This window comes from Equus quagga, unplaced genomic scaffold (genome assembly GCF_021613505.1).
Source record: "Equus quagga isolate Etosha38 unplaced genomic scaffold, UCLA_HA_Equagga_1.0 73442_RagTag, whole genome shotgun sequence".
Lineage (NCBI taxonomy): Eukaryota > Metazoa > Chordata > Mammalia > Perissodactyla > Equidae > Equus > Equus quagga.
Genome location: NW_025802777.1, coordinates 9,206,053 through 9,229,897, shown reverse-complemented (window position 1 = coordinate 9,229,897; position 23,845 = coordinate 9,206,053). Strand labels below are relative to the sequence as shown.

Sequence of the window (23,845 nt, the reverse complement as noted above, 5' to 3'; positions counted from 1 at the left end):
ATTGAAGATAGTGTAGAATTTTGTATCAAGAACAACAGACATAAGTATTTTTTGAAACAAGCAGATAATATCCTTTAGTTAGAAACTTTCAATTGATCATCTTCTAGGCCAAGTTTAACTTCCCGCATGCACTTGTTTACCACTTCCCAGCAGAAAACATGGTTAAAATTCTTTAAGTTTATATTTTTTTGATGTTGTTAAGAAACTGTTTTAAATTAAATCTATAAATAGACATACAACTCATGCTTTCCTATTTCTATAACTAATATAGTTTGTTCAGTGTATTTATGAAGGACACGTTACTACAGTAGAAAAAAAAGTATTAGATGTGTAAATGGGGTAGTACTGGGTCACAAGTCCAACCCATTTCTTTCTGTTCTCCCTTTTCTTCGTTGGCTTTCTTTGTGTGTTAATGTTGGGCATCACTATTCATGTAGGTAGGATGTGGTGTGGACAAATGACAAACATCTTGTAACCCTTTTAGGTATACCAGGTCACCCACTTGCAGAGTCCCATTACTGGCATTAACGTAGCATGAAACGCAATATGTGAGCCTTTTTCCCCGAGTGACTATATTGAACATCCCTGAGATGTTCTCCAGGGTGGCGAGTTCTGGATTAGTGTCCTCATACTCAGCGGTGTAACTTGTAGTGTGACCGATCATATTTATGGATGAGTTAGGCTGGCTCTCGGATCACCTGTGACTCAGGAGTCGCGTCGAGGGAGAGAGGAATGTGGGAGAGGCACGGAGTCTCAAATCCCTTGAATCTTTCACTTCTACCTTTTTGTCTGTCTGGCCTAAATTTCTTTTTTTTTTTTTCCCCCTTTTTCTCCCCAAAGCCCGCCAGTACATAGTTGTATATTCTTCGTTGTGGGTCCTTCTAGTTGTGGCATTTGGGATGCTGCCTCAGCATGGTCTGATGAGCAGTGCCATGTCTGTGCCCAGGATTCGAACCAACGAAACACTGGGCTGCCTTTAGCAGAGGGTGGGAACTTAACCACTGGGCCACCGGGCCAGCCCCCTGGCCTCAATTTCATACAGGTGAAATATCCCTTGCCAGTTTGTCTTCTAGCTCTTTGCTTTCTAAACACAGGGTTTCTCTAGGCCACTGCATCCTGGTATTCTGACCCCAGCCCTCGAGACAGCTCTGCAAGCATCCATCTTCTTGGAGCCACGTTGACCTCCTCCAGCCCAACGAAAGGCTTCTCTGCTCACAGGGCTGTGCTCTGTGGACAGGAGCCCCTGAACTGGGGCTTCTTCCTAGACCAGCTCTCCTGGAGGGACAATCCATATCCTGGTCCCTCTGGGGCAGGGTTTCTCTGCCTGATGTTGTCTCCCCTGGCAGGCAGGCAGGCAGCACCATCTCCTGGAGGCAGGTCTGTTGTGACCACGAGAGCCTGAAGGATGTGGCTCATTTGGATGCAGGGCTGGCCTGACACGCGAAGAGGGACCTTTCTAGGCTAGGCTCATCAGGGATGCTTGAGAACGTGGGGCCGGGCTTCTAGATTCACTGTGTGGATAACATGTCCCTGTCCTCTGATGGCAGACGAGACAGCTATGCTCCCAAAGAACATTAATGTCCCTTTTAAGGGCATTTTTTTCTTCTTTGCTTTTTGAACAACTTAAGCATGACCTATGTATATGAAAGTTAACTGATTTCATCTGGTTGAGTAGCACTGAATTTAATTGGAAAAAAAAAATCCCATCAGAAAATGGGTAAATTGACAAAGAAGGTGATACAAGAACCATTATCTTGGTGACCTGGTACCCAGGCGTCCTCCGGGTAGGAGTGAGGTCAGGAGCTGCTGGAGCAGGATGATTGTTGGTCTGCCATCCAAGGCCAGGCAGGTCAGCTTCTCTCCAGGAGCTGGCTGGTGCAAGCAGGAGCCACTGACCATACAGAATGGGGCGTTCTAGAATCCGATGGGGCTGGAGAAGAGGGGGATGGATGGGGTGCGTCTGGTTTTGTTGGAAAGGTGAAGATCTTGGAGTATATTTTAGAGTTTGCCAATACTTTGTACAAGGAGAAAAAGACTTCTCTATCTCTCCTCCAAAGAATTTTTTCTAGTTGGTTGGGCCTTCATGTTCCTAAGAAGAAAATTTGTTCTGTGTGTGTAACAGCTGTAAGAATTTCCACTGGAGACAGCGAGTAGGACTTAATTATTTGACTTTATTTTATTTTGTATTGACTCCCTTATCTTTTGGGGTTGGAACTGACTTACAGCAGACACTAGCATTTTGAAACAGACACCTGCATGCTCTGGAGGAAACAGGGTCATTTCAGACTGGAGGTGAGTGTGAGGTTAGCAATAGGTCTGCTTGCTCCAGAGGCACTTGCTTTACGAGTATAGAGCCTCTGCGCCAGAAAATGAGGCGATGAAAACAAACGAGCCTGGATGTTCTCGTTTTGCCTTTAGAATTAGAAGCCTTTCCTCCTGCCAGGCTGAAGCGTAATCGGTAGGTACCACCAGAAACCGGTGACACGGTGAAGCCCTCGGACGCTGTGGTCTGAGCTGCCCTAAGAGATGTCTGCTAGAACCTGGCAGTGCTCTGAACCATGTTCTGTGGGGCTGCCTAGTATTGTGTCAATTTAGTTGGCATGTTTGTTTACTGGAAAGCAGCCGTTTATTTGAGCTGGAGGAGAGGAAAGTTCTAGAACTCCCGTTTCCCCAGCCTGCATTGTATCAGATCCAGGATGTGTCTGTAGATCATCAGGGTCGACTAAGGTACATAACCTGATATCTTTAGGAGCCAGAATCTATTCCTGATAAGCATGGAAAACATTCCACACGGAGGATAGAAAGCACCTAACAGCTGTCTATCTTGGGAGCATGAAAACCCAGATGCCACGCGTTGTAACGTCTTATCTCTGGGTTGTGATCTCTCAGTGACATAGCCAGTACTGCTAATTCTGCCCTGTTCATTCAGGGAGTCCCCACCCTGGGCCAGGCCTCCGTCCGGGGCTGGGAGGCAGTGGGAGGGGCCTGCCTTTGTGGCTTTGGAAGCCTAATCCTAGATCTAATTTGAAGTCATTGAAATAATACCCAAAGCTTGTAAAAATTCATCTCCACCTCCAAAGAGTTATTTCAGTGACATACAGGTTCAACCTGTTCCTCCATTAAAAGGAACCCTCTTAATGTGGCCTTGGGGAACGAGGTACCACCCACAGAATGTTTTTCAACACTGTGTGTGGTTGTCGTCTTTTAGCGTGAGTTTGCCCCTCCCTGCTGGATGTCAGGGTGTTTCAAGAACTGTTTGTAACAGGATTCCGTTCTACTTTCTATACCAGCCTACATTGTTAATGTCATCTGAATAGTGTGAATATTTTAGTGTTTAAAGGCCCCAAGTTAGACTGTGTTCAGAAGTGGACGGACTTGGTCAGCCTTGAAAAAGCTGAGAGCTTCTCTGATATTTACTGAGAGGTAACCAGTAGCCAGGGTTTCTTTTTATGCAGTGGTAGGAATGCATATTCTTTTCCTTCTAGGAACCCTGGTTTTGTACTTCTTTCGTTTAAAAGAATAACATTCCTGTGCAGCTGTATTTCTAAAACTATGTTCCTTTGCACTTCTGCTCTTAGACTCAAATCCTTATTTCCCCCTGTTTCTGTACTGAAGCAGAATGGGGGCCTGGGACAAAGAGGATGACCCCAGAACCAGAGAAAGAGGGGCGGTGGCTGCCTCTCTACCCACTGTCACCGCTAGGGGGCGATCTCCCCGTTGGAAGATCGCCGGGCGCGCGGGCAGATCCCGGGATGCTGGCTCCACCTGCTGCCGCTCCAGCACGTTGCTCTCGTGCAAAGCAACGAACAAACCCGCTGGGTCTGGGATTGCAGGCAGGAGAGGGGAGGAAGTTAGAGGCGGCCGTGGACTCGAACCCAGCGCTCCTGGGGTCCCTAGGGACACTTCGCCTTTCCCTGCTGCGGGGGTGGGGGCTGTACGGGGTCTTCAGCCTTCCTGCCTTTTCTGCATCTGCTTTGGTGAAAGCCCCTGAGATTCAGTTCTCCAGGGGCCTCACGTGTAAGCTGGAGGTGTCCCCTATGGGGGCTGACTTCTCAGGGCAGGCTGCCTGGAGGAGGCGCCCTCTCCCCAGCAAATGTTCTAGAAGTCAGGTCCCCTCTGCTTGGATTGGAAAACAGTCTCTACGTGGAGACCTTGACTTCTGGGATTTCAGATGTAAAGAATTGTTGAAAACGACATTTTGTGGTGTGTGTTTGTGAGTGTGTGAATGTGTTTGCGTGTGCACCAGGGGGAAGGAATGGATGTGCGGAGTGAACACGGAAACAGCATGGTCTGACCCTCTCGTAATCGCACTCAGGACCTGCTACATGATTTGTGAGCTGAGTGCAAAACAAAAATGTGGGGCTCCTTGTTCAAAATTAAGAGTTTCCAGGTGATGACAGCAGAGAGTTAAACCAACTGCAGGCTCTTCTAAGCACAGGGTCCTGTGACCGCACAGGCCACACGCCCCTGAAGCCAGCCCTGCTCACGCTGTATTTTCAGTGGTTCTTGAAGCAGGTGGGACCTCCTCTTGTGTCTTCTTCCTTTGTCGAGAACCCTGGCAGGTTGTGGAGAGCTGGGCTGACGCCCTTTCAAAACGTCCGCTTTTATTTCATAAAAGCACAAATTGGTCTGGACGCATCAGAGGGTCGGGAACCCGAGTGCCTAGCTGACAGATGTGCCCGGGGCGGAGAGGGAGGGTCTGCCTGGTCTCTGGGCTCCCAGTCCAAGGCTGCCACAGGCACCAAGCGCTTTTTGAGCATTTACCATTTAACCCACTGATTTGAAATAAAACTCTTCCTTTTAGTCGCTAGTCATCCGCCTGGGGTTTTCTCCCCTTTCCTGTTAGGACACAGGGGCATTTCCAGCCTCTGCTTTCAAAGTGAGCATCCAGGAACAGTAAGGAGAAGCAGCGAGGGTAAAGACGCTAATGCCCCCTCCCCGGGGGCTGTACGCTTGTTCCTCCGTCACCACTCCCTAGAAGAGGGAGTGCCCGGGTGGGCGGAGCCAGCAGCCTTCCTGCCCGGGCGGGGCCAAATGGTCCACAGATGTCTGGGTGTGCCTGCTTCTGAGAGGCAGCGGCTTCCCAGCTGGGATCTTCTCCTAGGAGCCCATCTATGGCTTTTCAGTAGGGTGACGTCAGGAGAGAGGAAAGAACCCACTGTGTGAGTAGCCTCAAGTTCTAGAAGACCATAGCTCCTGGAGGCAGATGATCATAGAGTTAATCATCCTGCTGTTTGCTTGTTGTTGCTTTCTTCCACAAGCTTTTCCTTGTGCTGGCCTGGATGCTCCAAAATTTTTGCACTTCTGCTTGCTCTTTGCAAATCAGGCTAATTTCTACACACAGAGAGCAATAATCCTTTCTATGTTTCCCAATTCTGTCTTGGATTATAAAGTAAAAATGTCGACAGAAAGTTGAACAGAAATTGCAGATTCATCTCGAGTGAATTTGACTGCATCTCTTTGAGCAAAATAGCAAACGATAGCTTTGTTTCTACGTGTAATACAATCTTCCAGACTACTGAAATTCTAGAAAGTATTTTCTAGAGGCATTGAATTAATATCATGTCTGCATTCGTTTTCATGAACGAGCATTTTGATGTCCATTTTACAAATCAACATCCTTAAAATGTCATCTGCTAAATAGTCACTGTCTCAGAAGGTGGATATTCTAGCAAGATCTTTGGTAATGATATTTTTACACATGCATTTAAAACATACATTGCCAATAGCCCAAGTGTCTTTGAACTGTGAAACCAGCTTCAGCTCTTGTCTGCTGAAGCAGAGCAAGCTGAAGTCTGTACCCTAACTGGACCCTTCTCCCTACCCCCTCATAGCCCTGCATAGATGGAGAAGTTGGCAATCATCTGATTCCTGCTGAGTTGCCTTAGCTCCGCTCACTTTATATCCTCACATCAATAGCTGGTCACCAGACGTGTAAATACATGTATACAGATGAGGAATCTGCAACAAAAAGTCGTCTGTATGATAATCAGCTCTCAGCTTCTGGATTTCTGCATTTTATGCAGTTTCCAGCTATGAAAAAATGCAGGATTCCACTACACAAAGTGAAACAGTTGTGCTCTTTAAATGGTTTGTCATGAAACCTCTGCTGTATGTTTTTGGGAATGTCCGTGACTAACTGTATATATGGTATGTAAGAGACGATGCTCTTAATGTTGCATAAACTAACACAGATTCTGTAGTCAAAAATATTTAATTTGTTATTGTAAAATGTGATTTGTCATTGAGAGATTATTTTTCTGTATGTATATGAGAGTATTTTAGGAATCTAATTTAAGTGCATAAAACTATAGAAAAAAATTTAAAAACCTATTCCTGGAGTAGAAAATGCTTAATCAGATTACTTGGGTTCAACCCAACTAAATTTCGCACATTAAAAAGAAAATCCAAGTGCATATGTTAGAAATTCAAAGAAATCATTTTGGGGGCAGGGAATATGACGAATTTGAATGAAATGGTGGTAGTGTGATAATATAAAAGTATCCTCTAGCCATGACCTCAGGTGAGACCTTGGTGTTTCATTAAAAACTGGTTTAAACAAGCAACATATCCTGGAGGGTGGTTGTGTCAGGAAAGATGAGAGGATTGACAGCCTGTTTCTCATCTGGTCCAGGTGCCACAGAAGCTTCCATGGGTTCTGGTGGGTTGGGCTGGAATCCAGGGTTGACCCAGCCATCCCTCTAGAGAGTTCTGAATGTGGGAGGGAGGCCACCCTCTGACTTCCAGGTCAGCTTTATCGTTCTTTTTCTGGATAGATTCAGCATATCCCTTTGGTGTTTTCATTTTCAATGAAATTTCCTGGGGCAGCTTCACCATCTTCAACTGTTGCACAGCTAGGTGGGTTGAAGGATGAAGTTTGGGGGTTTCGGGTTAAGCTGTTTCTGGGCACACAAAACAGGCAAAACAGAGCAGCCTCCTGAATGCCCGTGTCCCAGATGGAGACCCCAGGGGCAAGAGTCCTTTCTCCTGCTCCCCTTCCCAGAAAAGGATCAGAAATCCAGGCTTCTTCTGGGGCCCAGATTTTGCCACCAGAAGTGTTCCTGCAGGCCACCTAAGGAAGGAATGCAAAATTCCGTGAAACTCAACGTCTAAACCCCTGAGAGATGCAATTGGAAGTCATTTCAGGAGGTGGCAACCCCAGGGGTCCGGCCTCCCGGAATAGGCCAGAAATGGTGCAGAGAGGAAAAGAGTGAGATGGGGGCCCTGCATGTGAATCACCGTTTGTGGACAGTTGAGGGCCGATGGCTGGAAAGGCATGTGGGGAGTGAGAGCATTAGGTTTTCAACATTTTTTTTCCAACAAGCTTTGTGCTTCTTGACGCTGCCAGCAACAGTTGAAGTCCCTTTTTTGATGGACCTGAACTTGGCAAACACTAGAGTCAGAGTGACTTCCTGGACTTCAGGGGTGCGGGGAGCTTTCCAGAAGCTTCTGTGAATCTGTTGTCATACCAGTAATCTGCACATCACCTTGAGGAACTGTCCGTGTGGCCTGTAACTGACTTTATTCCCAAAGATGGAGCCGTTTAGCAATCTCCTTGTTCGAGCATAGCCTGGGAAGACGATCTTACATCAGCCAGCAGAACCAGAAGAGTGATGGTCCGCCCACCCAGACCAGGTCCTGACCCTTCTTTCTCAGCACCACGCCCTCCTGGCTGGGGGAGCAACGGGGCTGTGAGTGGGAATAAGTCAGTCAGTCAACTGTCCCCTGGGCCCCCATTGTTCCGAAAACGTTTGGGGACAAGAGAAGCCAGAAGAACATGGGTCTCCTGCCCAGCAGCTCTTGCAACCCACTCCAGTTAGCCTTTGCCTGTTTGGAAAAGAATGTATCAATCCTCACATGAGTCCCTTGTGTTTGCAGTGACAAATGGGTCACAGTGCTGGTGGCATATTGCTCCTGTCACAGCCCTGCCCAGGGGTAGGACTAAGCCACCTCCCCAGTGGATGTCCTGTTGACTGTAATATACTTCTGTTGCCAAATAATGGTACTGTTTAATTTTCCGTAAAAGGGAGACTATGTTGTCTGATATGTGATGTCAATGGAGCTCTAAAAATTACTAAACACTATTATAAATTGTAGAATTATGTCTTTGTCTAAGGTTTGATGAAGCAGGGCCAAAACATTAGGCTTATTTTTCTGTTTGAAAGAAGCTGAGATCAGTTTTGCCATTCGAGTGTTCCTTTGGCACCTTATTATGTACGAAATGTTCAATTTTACCGATTCAGATGACGGTAACTGAGTTTTGTTTTTGTTTTTGTTTTCGTTTTTCTTTAAACCAGTAGTGGCATCAGTACAGATTGTTACTCCTGTGTATCTTGAACCTGAACAGAACAATCTCTTCAAAACCACTCTTCGGTCATTTCAACCTGTACGGTTTAAAGTCACATCGTTCATGAATAAAATGAGAAAAGCCGTCCCTGTGACAGTGGATTATTTTGGGTTCTCTCTGCCCCACCTCCTCTCTGCGCAGACAGGAAACCCGTGGTCCTGTGAATGGCATCCCCGTCTGTGTGTTTCCTTCTCCCACAGATAAGGCAGTAGCTGTGGAAGGAAAATTATGCAAAAACAAACTTAAAAAATCAACCAAACCAACAACCCTATCAGCTCTCCCGTGCCTTCTTCAGACAGATGTCAGCACCGAGCGGAAGTCGATCTCCCTGTGCCAGGCACCATTTCTGAAAATGTGAGAAGGTCTGTGTCGTGTAGGGTAAGGAATGCCAGGCGTGGTGAGGGGCGAGCAGAAAGCTGAGATTGTCTTACAAAGGACATTCAGAAGGATCATTCTGGCTTTCCTCAAGGAAGTTTCCAACACAGACAACTCTGCGTATTTAGAACTTTGACTTGTACCTCTGGGCACCATTAGTAAACCCAACACTGAATTTTGTTGTTACCTGAATTTGGGTGTATAACTTAGAGCATTTTCCTCTGTTCTGGTTTTAAGGTAGTTCCCCTCTTATTTCATCGCTGATTTATCTTAATATGAACAAGTCTTTTAAATGGTCTAGTTGGCTTGGATACTAGTTGAATTGTTACAGCACATTTTAAAAAATTTGACACTAACGCAGCGCATCTTTGCCTTCTTTTAAACTGGTAGGCCCCATTTTTGATAAACATAGAAATCTTATGCCCTTTTCTTCATTGTTATTTGAAGTTTTAAAAATAAATTAAATGTCATTAAAATCAAAGAAATAATAAGTTACCTTCCCAAACTACACCTCGTTTTCTCCGAGATTGACAAGATTCCCCGCGGCACAGCTCGGCGGGTGGAAGCAGTCACTGGTACAAAACACTGTGAATAGAGACCTCCAATACGAAGGCAATAAAATCACCTGACGGGGATGTTCTTGCACACAAAATAAATGTTAACGTTTTGATGCGCCTCACGCCTGTAGTTTTTCTGCGTGTGCACACGTGTATTTTAGATGCTCTTGCACTATTCAATAGCTAATATGCATTGAGCCCTTCCCATGTGCAAGGCACTGTTCATTTACATAATTTATATAATTCATCTCACATTTTGTTTTCTTTCTTTCAAATCAGCTATATATATATATATATATTTTTTTTTTTTTTTGCACAACTTGATTTTTAAGAACTCCATAAAGTTTGAATGTATCCTAATTTACTCTAATTTATTCAAACAATCCTGAATGGTTACATGTTTCGGTTGCTTTAAAATTTTCACCTTGGTAAAAAAGTGCTGTGAAGAGTATGATTGTACACGGATCTCTGGGTTAATCGCTGATGGCCACGTAAGGCGGGGTTTCCCATTTCTCTGTGCTTAACAGGAAGCTTGATGAGTTTGATTCCGAAGGATTTGGGCAGTATTACAGCAAGAGGGGAAGCCGAAGATATTTTGTCCGTCAGTTGTCCCGTGTCCCTGTGGTTTTACAGGGGTTCACAGCGTGTGCGATGTGGTGTGGGCCTCGCTGCAGCCAGGGGACAAGCTGGAGGAAGGCACATGAGTCTCGGGGAGCCTGCAGTATTGGTTAGCTTACAGACTCAGCCGCTGAGACTTAGACCCAGCATGCCCTGGCCTCCAGGAGAGGTTTCTCTCTCATGTTACAGCCCAGAGGTCGGCCTGTCAGAGTGGCTCTGCCCTTGAAATCACTTGGCTTTGACCTTGGAGGATGGCTGTTCCAGCTCCCACCATCTCGTCTGCATCTAGTCAAAGGGCAAGGGGACCAACTAAGAGGCTTGCACGCCCGTTGCCCGTGAGGCCCACACATCATTCCTGTCCTTCCTCACCTGCTGGAACTTAGTTTCGTGGCCAGGGACTGCAAGGGAGGCTGGTAAACGTGGTCTCTCACTGGGTGGCCCTCTGCCCAGCTAAGGGTTAGGTGACTGGCTATCAGGGCCGAGCAGCTGTCTGGGCCCTCCTGGCTCTTAGGAAAATACCAAGAGGCCCCGAAGTGGCGTCTCTACCATTGTTAACAGTAGATGATTATGCAGCTGCTTTGCCAGGAGAAAGCCAGGGTTTCAACCACACAGCCAGCTAGGAGGGCAATGGCATGCCAGCTGGAGGGCACACCAGTCCCAGCACCAGGCTGCAGGGAGTGCCCTGGGCCACTCATTGCCCTGCAGGCCTTCCTAGCTGCAGCCGTCCTACCTCTGCCCACCCAGGGGTAGCTCTGGGAAGGGAATTAGTTTGCTGTTCAAACACTTGCAAGATGACCAAGGAATGGGCACCTGAGATGGCTCTTGTCTGGAGAACTCTATTTTCTTTAGAAGGCCAACAGGAGGGAAAATGTGGGAAACAGCTGATCTGGGTTAATGGGTGAATTGGGAGTATCTTAGGGACAAGTGGGAAGGGACACAGGGACTTACCTGAGATCAGCTTTGCCGGTTGGCTCCAGTGATGGGGAGGTCATGTGCCAGGGCTTAGTCAAACATGGTGGGACAAGCACAAAGTGAGTGAAGACCTGGGCTCTGGGACCCAGCCCCCCAGCTGCCCAAGCATGTGACCCTGGGCCAATCTCTAGGGCCCCTCAATCTTCTTATTTGTAAACTGGGGTGATGTCTATCCTACCTGTATCACAAGGTTGTTATGAAGCTTAAGATATACATGCAACGGCCTTGAAAGCTGCAGAGCACCCTACAATCAGGGGGTGTTCTGTCTGGATTAAGGGCATCTTACTAGGAAGAGGCTTCTCTGGAGACCTTTGGAGCGTGCATCATCCTAAGGATCCATGAGGGACCGGCAGTTCTGAACAAGCCCTATGAAGACGGGAGCTTTGGGCAGGCAATACTGGATGGACTTTATTGAGTGACTACTACAGGTCAGGTGCTGTGTTTAATCAATCCATCCTTGGGGTCAGATGGCCCAGAGAACTTACAAGGTCGATGAGCCACTAACAAACACCATTTACTGACATCTTTGTGTCTGTGCAGCCCTGTCCTGAGCTCTTCATAATCTTGCCTCATTCTCACAGCTACTCTGGAAGTGGCCACTGCCGCTTCCACTTACGGGGCAGGAAGTGGGGGCTTGAAGTCGGGGTGCTTCATGGGTTGTAGGAGCAGAGGCTGGCGTGTCCACGCTCTGGAAGGCTCCAAGATGTGTTCATATCCCTTTATGGAACTTTCTGGTGCCATTCAGTGAAAATTGCTGCGCCTGTCCCATAAGAGGTGCGCTAAACTTGTTGAATGAACTTAGTAGAGTGCTTCTTACTCTCCACCAGGTCACCCTAGGGTCTGGGAGGGGGCTACTATCCAAGGGAAGCAGCGCGTTCACTGTGGCTGGAGAGGTTCTAGCCCTGGCAGGATGTACTTTACCGCCTGGAGTGCAGAGGCCCCATGCGCACCAGGTGAGTCTGAGGAGCCTCTTCGGGCACTTTCAGGGTAACTGTAATTATTAGAGAAGCAAAAAGGTTTATTCCGTTTGGCTCCCAGCCTATGGAAACAGAGCATCTGCTGACTTGTTGCCCCCAGCCTGCTGGTTGGCCAGAAAGGCCTTAAGAGGATTCAGCTCTCTGGCTGAATTTCTAACAGTGCACTGTCCTTTGGAAAGCTGCTCCCAGTCGGGGAGAAAACCCTTTTTCCTTCTACTCTGGGCTGCAATTCCTGGTGGCTCCTTGGTGCCGAGGACATGCACCGGGTCTGACAGCTCGTTGCGAAACCTGCTGTTCTGTGGCCCTCTCTGCTACGTGCTCTGATCTGGACCTTTGCCCGCAGTGGGCCCAGGGGATGAACGCTCCTCAGCAGAACTGCTTTCACTGCAGAGTGGAGCCATCTTCCCGGCCAGGATCTCTGAAAGCCTTTCTAGAAAGCATACCGCCTTTACACTCAAGAGGCTAATATCGGGGCAGGACTGTAAGACAAATCTCTTTGGGCTCCTAAGTCAAAATGCACTTTATGAAGTACTTGTTACAATCAGAGGAGCACAAACCCGCCCCACTTTAAGTGCTTTAAGCAGAACCAATGCACAGACCGGACCTGAGGGGCACAGCAATGCGGGCTGGCCCCTGCACTGCAGAAGCTTCGAGAAGCCCGAAGCAGCAGAGCACGGAGCAGCTGCCACTGTCTGACCAGCGTGGGTTCTGGGGGCCAGAGAACCCCTTTCAGTATCTTTGACTAGAGGTGGGCAACAACAGTTGAAACTCCAAGACGACAACCAGCCTGGTTTGCTGGTGCCGTGACTCGGCCTGCGGGCTCAGCCCCTCCCCAGGTCTGGGCTCAGAGGCCAAGGAAACGAGGTAAGATACATTAAGTCTGTAATAGAGCCTGGCATAAAATGAGGCCTCAATAAATGTTAACTACTTTTCCTACAGGACACAAGCTTCCATAAATTCCTAATCATAATCTACACAAACTAAATTCTCCAGCCAAAAAGACTTTTAACCTTTAAACTAGAGGGATACTAAAAGAAAGATATAAAAATAAAGCTCCCTATATTTCCACTTTAAAAGACAAAGTAAACACAGTATGTCCTGGTCAGGAAGCATTTTATTGTCGCTCCAACGTTAAGAATTTTCACCGACAGAAAGTCAACACTTTAGAAAACCTCCCTCATAGCCCTGCTCAGCTTCTGGATCTTGGTTTTTGCAGACATATCAACATACTTCTCTCCAATCCGGACAATCATTCCGCCCATGATGGAAGGATCATTCTAGGAAAGAAAACAGGTGGGAAATATGAAAACGTTGACATTTCACTAATCAAATGCAAAGATGAAAAAGTGCTCTGAAAAGTCTGCATGCGACACAGATGTAAGACGTTATAATTACGTCAAGGAAACAGCGGAAGTCAGATTGTGAATGGAATCAGTAGCCATTCAAAATGAAAATAAATATAAAATTTCGACTACAGGCAGATTAGTACATAATCAGATCTAATTTTTCACTTTCTACAGCCATTTTAAGTGTCAAATTCCCTGAGGAAACACATCATACATAATTAAAAACCTACCTTAACTTCCAATTTCAGTACTTGGCCTTTACTGAGGAAGCTCTTCAGGACTGTTTGTAACTCAGAAAGAGTGGCTTCATCCAAAGGCTAGAAAAGGACAAATGCATCCCTCAAATTTAGAGAAAGCAGAACAGAAACTTTCCATAGTAAAAGAAAAGGAAAAAATACCCCTGGCACACACCACCAAGCCAGGCCCTGTGAATTCCCAGACATCTGGGGCCCCGTCCTGGAGCTGCACGGCCACGGTCTCTCATTAGCACCGCGTTCAGGGAGTGTGCGAAGGTCCTCCTCCCAGGAACGCAGGGGTAGCTCACATCCACAGCTCACTTGCTGCTCATAAATGCCCCTCCCTCCCTGTCTCTGCTCCACGGTGCTAGCAGTGCAACTCAGCAATGATTAAGAGGAAAACCCTGAAGTCTGTAATGCCCGAGGATGCAGGCCTCTCTGTGCAGCCCCGTGGGCACGGCTTAAGCCTATTATTTCTGTGGATGAAAAGCAGCAGCCTGACCTGGTCCTATCATCTCTCAGATGCATGGTTACCAGGAGCTCTGGCATGCCACTCCACTCTCAGAACCCCGCCAAGGGGCCCGGGCAGCGGGCTGGCTCCTGAAGCCAGTACAGCTCTGCATCTCTTCAGAGCATGCAGCCCAGGCGTCCAGACTGTGTTCTTGACTCTTGCCCCAACTCTCACTCCTGGTTAGGGGAGGATGGAAAAGGCTGCTGAAGGAGAGGCCTCTACCTGTCACAAACCCACCTCCCTACCCCTTCATCTGAGTCCAAAAGCTAGCAAGAAAACCTTCACATCTTTGCAAAGATCTAACAACATCCTTGTTGCTGGGGGCGGGGGGGGGGGGGGGGCGGGGGGGCGGGGAGGGGGGGGGTCGGAGGTGAGGGTGGAAATTGACCAGCGTTCAACCAAAACATTCTTTGCTGGGACTCTGAGGGTAGAGAGCTCTGAGGCACAAGCACACCCCCATTTAGATGTGTACGGAGTGCCATGCACCTGTCTGTGCAGGGCATTTCATACCCACCATCTCCCCTATCTGGACAATGCAGGGAGGCCGGCAGTTCTTATTCCCATTTTACATGTGAGAGAACTGAGGTCCAGAGTGATTAAACCCCCGAAGGTCCCTCCAGCAAGCGAGGACGAGTGCCACTACTTGAAATCAGTCTATCAGGTATAATTTTTTTTAAACAGTGGAAACTCACCTAGGAGTTTCAACATGAAAAGCACTAGTAACAGTGGGTTCTAAAGAACTTTTACAGAAGCAGCAGCCTTTAAAAAATTGGGTCCTTGTAATCACTGAAGAACCACCTGTGCCAGGGCTTGGCCCTGGGCCGCTGCGGCCTGGCCTGAGCTCCGCTGTCAGGAGAAGGGGTGCAGTCACAGGGGCTCCAGGAGATGCCTGGGCAGGGAGCACTCCCAACCAGCCCTGTGCTCCGGGGGCTCCAACTACTGAACTACAAATGTGCGCACAGCGACTGTGCGCTAAAATGCCTCTTTGAAATGGTGCTTTTTTGGAGTTAGAATATCTTTTGAACACTAGAGCTATTAATCCAGATGAGGTCAGGTACTCGTATTCCAAGTCAGTCTACCACGCTCTCCTGGTAACTAAGCCCCACAGACAGTTCTTCTATACTAACTGAACTACGGGAGGGAGAAAATACATATTTAAGACAACCACCAGAAAATTAACTCTGCGGAGGCAGTGTGGCTTAGGAACTCAGAGTTCTGAGAGAGAAGCCTGTGTTCAAACCCTGGTGCCACCTTGTGTTGTCGGGCAAGCTGTTTCATTTCCCTGGGTTTCAGTTTCCTCATCGGTAAAACAGGATAATTATACTTCTAATGGACATGAACCTTTTGATATTAAATAAAATAATCAAGTATCCAGCATATGGTAGGTCTCAATAAACTGTGGCTATCCTTAGAGCCCACTTCAGCAAGACAACAAGCCCTACCACTGCCCATTCACCACCAAAGACTAGACTCTAGCTTCAGTCAGCTACTCAATATGGTATTTACAAAGTAAGTCCCACCTGCAATGGAACATAAACCACTGATTCCTACAACACTCTAACCCAGTCTGCAGCCCTCATGAACCACCACTGGTCAGGGAAGCAACAAGATGCACGATGGCCATTTCCAAGTTGAGGCTCACTGAAGCTGGTATGAGAACGAAGCGAACCTCCCAGGTGACAAGTCACCTCTCCCAATTTCTTAGTTTTAGCCTGTTTTTTTTCTTTTTGTTCTGCAAAGTGTGATGCATGGAATGCCAGGGCCAATGCAGCAGCGATAACCCGTTACTTACAGATGCAGTAGTGACTGTGCAAGGTACTTCTCCACGGTGGACGCTCATTATGGTAGAAAAGGCGGAAACGACTCCAGGGGTATTGCTCAAGCGACCATTTTCAGCAAGCAAATCTGGGAAAGTGAAGGTGTGCCAGTAACATGAAACTCACTTAAACAGATTATTCATGATTCATTATATTCACCTCAAAAGCAAATCTACATCTGTGGCCTTAAAATACCATATTCAATGTCCTTTAAGAATGTGAATGGAGAAGATGCAATTTGTTATCTAAAAAGAATACTCAATGTTTAAAAAAAGACCACACTGACAAGCATTTAAATTAATTAAGGGGGAGGTCTCAGGTTTGCAACAGATTTCTTGATCACAGCTTGCAATCTGATTTTCAGATTTATGTCACAGACTCCAATGTTTGGCTACAAACCCCCAAATTAACACACTGTCTATTTCAAACATGACGACAGGGATAACGCTTTCTTTGGACACTATTCTGATTGACCATGGAATTTGAAAAGCAATCCAAAGGTACCAAAGGATGCAAATGTCTTCAAGGACAGAGGCAGAGCCACTGGCCACAAAGCGTTTTCTTGGTATGAATCTCACTGGTCTCCTCCATGGGCTGAACTACTGACTACAAAATTAGACGTTCTTACATCTTAACATCCTTCACACAACGCTCCTCAGACTTTAACGTGCACACAATCCCCCTGGAGAGGTGGTTAAGAGGCAGGTTCTGACTCAGCAGGTTGGAGTGAGTCCTGCGATCCCTCACTGCCGAAAGGCTCCCAGGTGATGCGGGTGATCCTGGACCATGGACCGCATTTCCAGCAGCAAAATTTTCAGAGACTTCAGTGAAAACGATCTAATACTTACTGATCAGGTTGGACGTGAGGGGAGAGAACCTCTCCTTTGCTGTCATGTCATTTAGGCTTTTCATTTTAACGGAACGCTTTATGTAGGGATTCATAATAGATGCAGCCATTTTGGGTTCCTTCAAGATTTGCTAAAAGCACCAAAAAATAGTTTCTTAAACTCTTTAGAGCACAAATGAGCCTAGCTGCCACACACATACTTTCTTACAAATCATGTATTTCATGAATTAAGGGAACATTCTCAAAGAACATATGAAGAAAGGCTTGCAATCAAATAGTTTACCCTTAAGAACACCACACCATGATTTTACACCGGATACAAAAATGTTCCTTAACAAATTTAAAAACACTTTATGAAGCTTCTTAAACTTAATTTTGCTCTTCAAGAGAGATTACTGAAAATCTAAGCAGCCAAAATATTCAATTCACTGCATATTTTAATGTATTTGGCATGGGTAGCACTCTAGTTTTTCACATTCTAAGAGGATGCCGGTGATGCCAACATTCAAGTGCAATCCTAAAACGGTGCTCTGACTAAGGAGGCCTCCTTGCCATTCCCCTGGAGGGGGCTCTCTGTCTCAGGCAGATCCTGATGCTGTCCTGCCTCCTACAGAGCTCCGGAGAACCAATGCAGCCCTGTGACAGACCTCCGGTGTTTCCAGAGCAGCCTCAGTCAGTCTGGGAGGGAGTGGACAAAAAGTCAAGAGTGCAACGGCCACGAGAGAAACCGCTTCATCTCCATTTTGTTGATGCGCAGATGTCTGGATTCAGTGACCAAGGGCAGCCTCCAGCACCTTGCTCCCCTGGTACCAGGGCTGAGTTCTGACGAGCCGTTGGCTGTTTCCACCTGGGCACCTTTCTATTATATAGCCCTATTCTGGTTACTCTCTTAGTCCCTTCTCCCAGGCTCCTGGCCAGAATTCTGCCTCTGATCCAGGCTACTTGTCATACACTGCGATCTACTGGTAAAAATTCCACTGGAGGGGCCCCATAGAAACAACATTTTTCCAGAAAAATTGCGGGCTTATACAAATTAAAAGCATTCTGGAGTTTAGGTTATCCAGTATTGTATGTTTCTTATCTGCTTCTGTGGACTGTCTATGCCCCCTGAGTAGCATCACACTTTCCTCTCAGTGCCGGAAATCGCTGACCTTCCTTTATGAGAGTCTGACGGTGACTGCCTCTCTTCTGCGTCTCCACATCTTGACTGCCAGGTTTCAGTCAAAGCCCACTCTAATGTCCACAACTCGGTCCTTCTCTCCACTGAGAACATGACCGTTCAGGTTTAAAATGGGCATAAATGACAGCAGTGGGCAATAATTATCTCCCCAAAAATGCCTGTGAGAGACCTGCTGGCTCTTGCTACCCCCCCCCCCCCCCCCCCGCAAGTGTTTCCAACAGAAAGGCTGCTGGCTTGGTGAGGATCATTAAGGGCTGCTCACCCCGACTAAGACCGTAAGCATTATCTGCAGACCTAAGCGGACAAAGGAAGGAACAGAGCGCTACAATTATTGTCTGGCAGGACAAAGTTCCAATAAAGGCTCAAAATGAAAACTGAACAAACCATGTTAAGTATTACTCTATATAACTAGTCTGGGCGGTCTTCTTTCTTTCCTCTGTAGCCTCATGCTGTCAGTTCTCTAGCATCACCGTGGAGCTCCCACACCTTTACTAATTGTGCTGCCCAGCAAGCCCTACTCATCATTTCCCCCTCACATCTTGGAATAAAGTAATAATTCAACTGAGGGAAGGCTTCAGAAGGGAAATAAATTCCCAGTAAAACAAAATCATCATATATTCTAAGGACTATTTTGAAAGTATCTGGAATACAAGCATAGATTTTCAAAGGTGACTTTTAATTCTCTTTTGAAATGGCATTTTTTCTTAACTTACCACCTTATATTTTGATTTTCGATTTCTTTCTCTTAGCCCGAAATCTTGGTTTCTAATATTAATACCCTTATATGTACCTATTATACAATAGGTTCAGAACAATACTACCCAGTATTATTACTATCGATATGGTTACAGAAAATAGGTTTTTTTCTTTTTCTTTTTTTGTAGTTCTTTTTCTCTTACGATATACCTCGTTAGGGATGCAGAGTCAAAGCTAAAGGGAAAAACATACAATGGGAACTTAGTAAGTAATGAACAGGAAAGCTTCTTACCGCTACTCTCAACAATTCCTTTTCTACTTGTTCCAGTTTATTCTGTTTAGATGCAGCAGAATAAAGCGCAGTGGCATAGCGACCCTCGACACCATAGACCTGAACAGGTGGCTTTAATAAAAAGGGGGGGCAGGGCAGGAAGGGAAGAGGAAAGCCAGTTAAGACAACATTACACTGTCAACAGCAGAATTCAATATTTACAATTTAAAAAATACATCTTTTATAGCACAAAACAGTTTAAACATGTTATCAAAGAGCTATCCTGAATGGCAACTTTCACACAAATTAGGGATGTTTCCTTGGCCAGGTCACTCAATCTTTGAGCTTCCAAGTCCTCACCTTAAAACGAGGAGCTTAGCAAACACAGTGTCTAAAGTCCCTTTCGGCTCGAACAGTCTGTAATTTAATTACGATAATTTTGCCATGAGATTACGCTTCCTTTCAACTCAATAACTATTCAGTTCCAAATACAGGAGGTTTTTAACACTGAGAGAAGGCAGTTTTGAACATGTTAGAGCCAGGAAAACGAGCGTTTATCAAATACATACAAGTACACTTTCGTACATTTCACAGCAATACTATAAATTTCCCTTACAGAGCCTCCCAACAATGTTCAGTTTAACAGAGCCCTTTAGCAATTTACTAAGTGCCTGATGTTTGAACTACTTTTCACAATAAACTGTAGGCTTCTTTCCTACACACCACCGTCAACGTATGACTACTATGCTTAGCGGTGCTGCAGGCTTGCAGCGGAAGAGCAAAGGCTTTGAATGAGGCAGATTTAGTTCCTGTCTGACTCCAAGACCAAGCCGAGTTACCTCGGGCAAGTTTTCCCAGAGTCTCGGTTTCCTCTTTTGTAGAAATGGGAAGACCAGCTACTTCCCATCTGTTAAGAGGTTTGAAGAAATTCTCGTATTTAAAGGTCATGCATAGGCCTGTCATTTAGCAGGCGTTCAAGAGCATGCCATTCCCTACCCCCATGCACACATATTTTGGGATCCGCAAATTGTGCAGAAAGGTTTAGGGAGCAACTATACAGAAATCCAGGCCCTAACTGTACTGCTGTTTGACTCACACACTTTTATCTGCTTTACAATTACAAAAGATTAAGTCGACATACCCTCACGAGCTTGGCAAATGGCCTGACCACAGATGTACTGAAGCATCGCACCTTTAAAACAACAGACAGAAGATCAAACAAGATTACTGGAACGATTTCTGCATTTAAGCCAATAATAGAAAGCATTCAATATGACTTTTAAATGACTAGTTTCTTTGTATCATCATATAGATTACTGAGGGTACCTGCTCTCTACTACCTACGAGTAAATTTCCCCACTGAGAACCATCTCAAATTGCTAGGAACAGGCTGAGGCTAGCCCACCAGAATGAGGGAGAAAACACTAATTCTGATGAAATACATATTTCAAAATGATTTTAACAAGATTTTTCACATGTATATTACCACCCTTGAGCAGGATTTTACTAAACAGTGGCAGGACTCCACTCACGATCTGTAAGAGATGTACCTTTTTTCAGGTGAGGAAGATTAGCCCTGAGCTAACATCTGCACCCATCTTCCTCTATCTTGTACGTGGGATGCCTCCACAGCATGGCTACTGAGTGGCGTAGGCCCATGCTGGGAGCTGAACTCGCCAACCTGGGCCACGGAAGCGGAGAGTGCGGAACTTGAACCACTTGGCCCCAGGGCTGGCCCCCTGGATGTCCTTTTTTAGAACCCAAATGCTCTCTGAAAATAAAGACCAATCCTCTGAGTATCGCAGCAGAGTCTGATGTGAGCACAGGCGCTAATTCTGAGAGATGGTATCTTGTCTATCAAGCGACAGAGCTGGAATCCACAGCTCAAAAAGCACCTGCAAGAGTGGACAGGTCACCTTCAAATAACTCCAGCTCTGGAGCGCACGACACCAAAACTGGCTGCAAGGATTAAAAGACGTTTTAACACCTATGGAAAACGTACGTAACCCGGACGGGGTCACCCTATGTAAAGCACTGTGTTGATATGCACGGTAAAAAGCACGGATTTTCTTCTCAACTCCATCTTCCAGGAGACTCTGTGGGTTCAAGTCTCAGCTCTACTCCTTAACTGACTAAGGAGTCAAGGAAGACTCATTTAAACTTTTCCGTTTCATTTTCTTTACAAAAATGCGAAATGTGGCTTTACAAATATTCCTTGGCATCACTAGTGACCCCTGCCAGGTGTGACCACAGCGACACAGGAAGATGATCCGGGGGTGGGCCACGTCCTTTCCTCGGAGTCTAAGGAAGCTGGCCCCCATCTCCGGGGCCCCTCAAGCCAGCTGCTTCCCGGGACCGTGCTTGGAGGACGCCGCGGTCCAAGGTCCAAGGTCAGCCCCGCGCCCACGGCCCCGGGCAAAGGCAGGGCCGCTAGAGCCGCTTTGCGTGGCTGCCACTGCTGGGCCGCACGACCTTGAACCGCGGCCACGCTTCCCCAACTGTGGCCTCGCACCGTGGCACTAGGGGTCTGGTACGGATCACCCCAGGAGGGATCCTCCCGCTGGCTTTTAGGACGTCCGTTCTCTCACCTGCCGGGAGAGCCCGGACACCCCTGGAACGGCCATCTTCTCCTGGGCGGCTGTAGGTCAAACCCAAGCTGGAGAAAGAGACGCGAGGGAGCATGCGTGCGTCAGCGTAGCCGCCGAGCCCCCTGGGAGGTGTAGGCGTAGGTCGTCAGCCGCATGCGCAGTGACCTCTGTCAGGCTGGGAGTTGTAGTTCTTAGAAGCGGCTGGTAAGGCTCGTCTTACAGGGCTGGGAATGGGGCAAGAGGGCTCGCGCAGTACCTGGAAATGAAATCCTGAAGTTCCTGACTAAGCGGCCCTGACTGTAGAGTGCATTTATTGTCCCTAGCGTTAAAATTTCCACTTAGATAAATATGGTGGCATTTGTTCCATTTCACATTCATCGCTAGCATCATTAGCATCTTTATGTCTTCTTCCTACCACGCCAAAGGGTATATCAAACGCAGTTGCGCGTGTTGTGTGAAAAACTAGCCTCAAGCTCCAGGAGTCGACTCTACGTGTCCAGGACCCGGGCGGCGACTGTCCCTCCATCATCCCACCCTCACTCTGCCCCATCTCACCTGAGTTCAGCATTGACCAGTTGGTTTGTGGGCGTGTGAGGTTCTGGAGCTTAAATTCTTGATGCTGGATAAAGCAGGGTGATTATCCGAGGATCGGATCTAAAATAGAACTGGGGTTTGAGCAAGTGTGACATTAAAACTGAGAACCCAACGCTAGCCTTGGCCAGTTTCTCTGCATTCATAAAAACAACCCATTTCAATCTACTTCCCCCTAAATGGAGGTTGCTCTAGGTTTCTCTTCTGTACAGAAGAGGATTGGCCTTCAGAGCACAAGCGGGAGTTCCCTGGTTGCAATAATGGGGTCTCATGGTCAATTAAAAAGATTTTTTTCCTGCTCAGATCTATTTATAGGAACACATTAATTCATTACTTTACCCCCTTAGGGTGCAGTTTTCTCATCATTAAAAAAACTTGTAAGGATGCAGAAAGGTAGAAAGATTTTATTATTTTTTTATTTTAATTTTTTGTTGTTGTTGTAGCAGGATTTTAATTGCCCTCTTTTCAACCATTTGTTGTCAATGCTTTTTTGGTGTGTTGTCTCCCAATGTTTTTTCAGGCAGTAGCCTGAACTGCCCAGACGAGAATCCCGGTCCCTTCAGTGACCTTCCCCAATTATATAACTTCTCTGTGCTTCAGTTTTCTCATTGATAAAATGAGTATTATGATAATACTTGCCTTATAGGTTGTTAGAAAAAATAAAGAAGTTAATATATGTGTAAAGTACTTAGAACAATTGCCTGACAGAGTGGCGCTCAATGTTATTCTTTATTTTGTGTTTGTTTTTATTACACATACCAATTCACAATATGCATATAATTTAGTATCTTGCCTTTTTCCTTAATACAAGAGAAAAAAGGATGCTAAATTGTATATGGATTGTGAATACATGCCTACAATATAAGCATATTCCCAAGTTATATAAACTATATGAAGATCATTTTAATGACTGCAGAATAACCTCTCAGGTGGATATTCTGTAACTTAATTATTAAATGAATTTTGAACATAATTCAGATGGTTTCTAGTTTTTTTCCATTTTAAACAATATTGCATCTCCTGAGCATCTTTAGACACAACCTTTTTTTTTTTTAATATTTAGGATAACTTCCAAATAGATTCCCAGAACTGGCACAACTTGGTGAGAGGGTATGAGCCCTTTAAAAGTCTTTGATGCACGAGGCCAAGCTGCTTTTCAAAAGTTTTAACCAATGTACACTTTCACTCAAAGTGCATAAAATCCCTGTTTCACTCCACTCTGCAAACTATTTTCAGGGGCTATTTTCAAATAAGCTGAACGGAAAGTATATTCGTTATACAACACATTTTACTGAGCACCTAATATATGTAAGCAGCTGTTCCATGCCCTGAAGGGACAGCAGACAAAGAACTTGCCTTTCTAGACCTTACGTACTATGTGAAATCAAACCACAAACCCATGTTTCTGAATGTGTGGGTGTTAATAGATGTCTACAAATGAAGTGTTCTGGGGCCAGATGCACTTGGAAAACTCTAGACTCTCTATTATATTGATAATCCACTAGAAGTAAACTGTGCGGTTGCATAGCAGCGGGTCTGTGCTCTCTATTTCCTTTGTATTCACCCCCATCCCATTCCAGCCCCTTGCGTGTCGCCAAAATAGCAGTTTGTGGTTGTTTGAGTTTTCGGGTTGCACGTATATGATTTCATTTTTATTTTGAGTCTCAGGATAATTCTAAGATGTAGGTTGTCTGGGATTCCACCACTTTCAGGTGCTAAGACTTCTCGGATCCTGTTTTAGGCCGCTCGTCTGGGATCTGGCAGTTCTGGGTCTCAGGGAGTACTTCTGGGCACGGGATTTTGCTGCCAGTGCCTACTCTTTACATCTTGGTGATCTGGACCATCGGAGAAACACAGAGGAAGCCCTGAAGCCTGACGCCTCTGCTGTCAATGCTTCTTTCCGCCTGCTCTTGGAG

At 46.2% G+C, this 23,845-nt stretch overlaps 1 protein-coding gene across 1 annotated transcript; it reads right to left on the bottom strand.

Moving 5' to 3' along the window:
- Window positions 1–12,942: 12,942 nt before the first annotated feature.
- Window positions 12,943–21,453, bottom strand: LOC124234218 (ATP synthase subunit O, mitochondrial). Its single transcript, XM_046651462.1, has 7 exons — window positions 21,339–21,453; window positions 19,892–19,942; window positions 18,772–18,882; window positions 16,605–16,734; window positions 15,732–15,844; window positions 13,423–13,509; window positions 12,943–13,123 (listed from the first exon to the last, which is right to left on the bottom strand). Exons 1-7 carry the CDS (start codon window positions 21,372–21,374, stop codon window positions 13,010–13,012), a joined length of 642 nt encoding a protein of 213 aa, XP_046507418.1. The 5' UTR covers window positions 21,375–21,453; the 3' UTR covers window positions 12,943–13,009.
- Window positions 21,454–23,845: the final 2,392 nt, after the last annotated feature.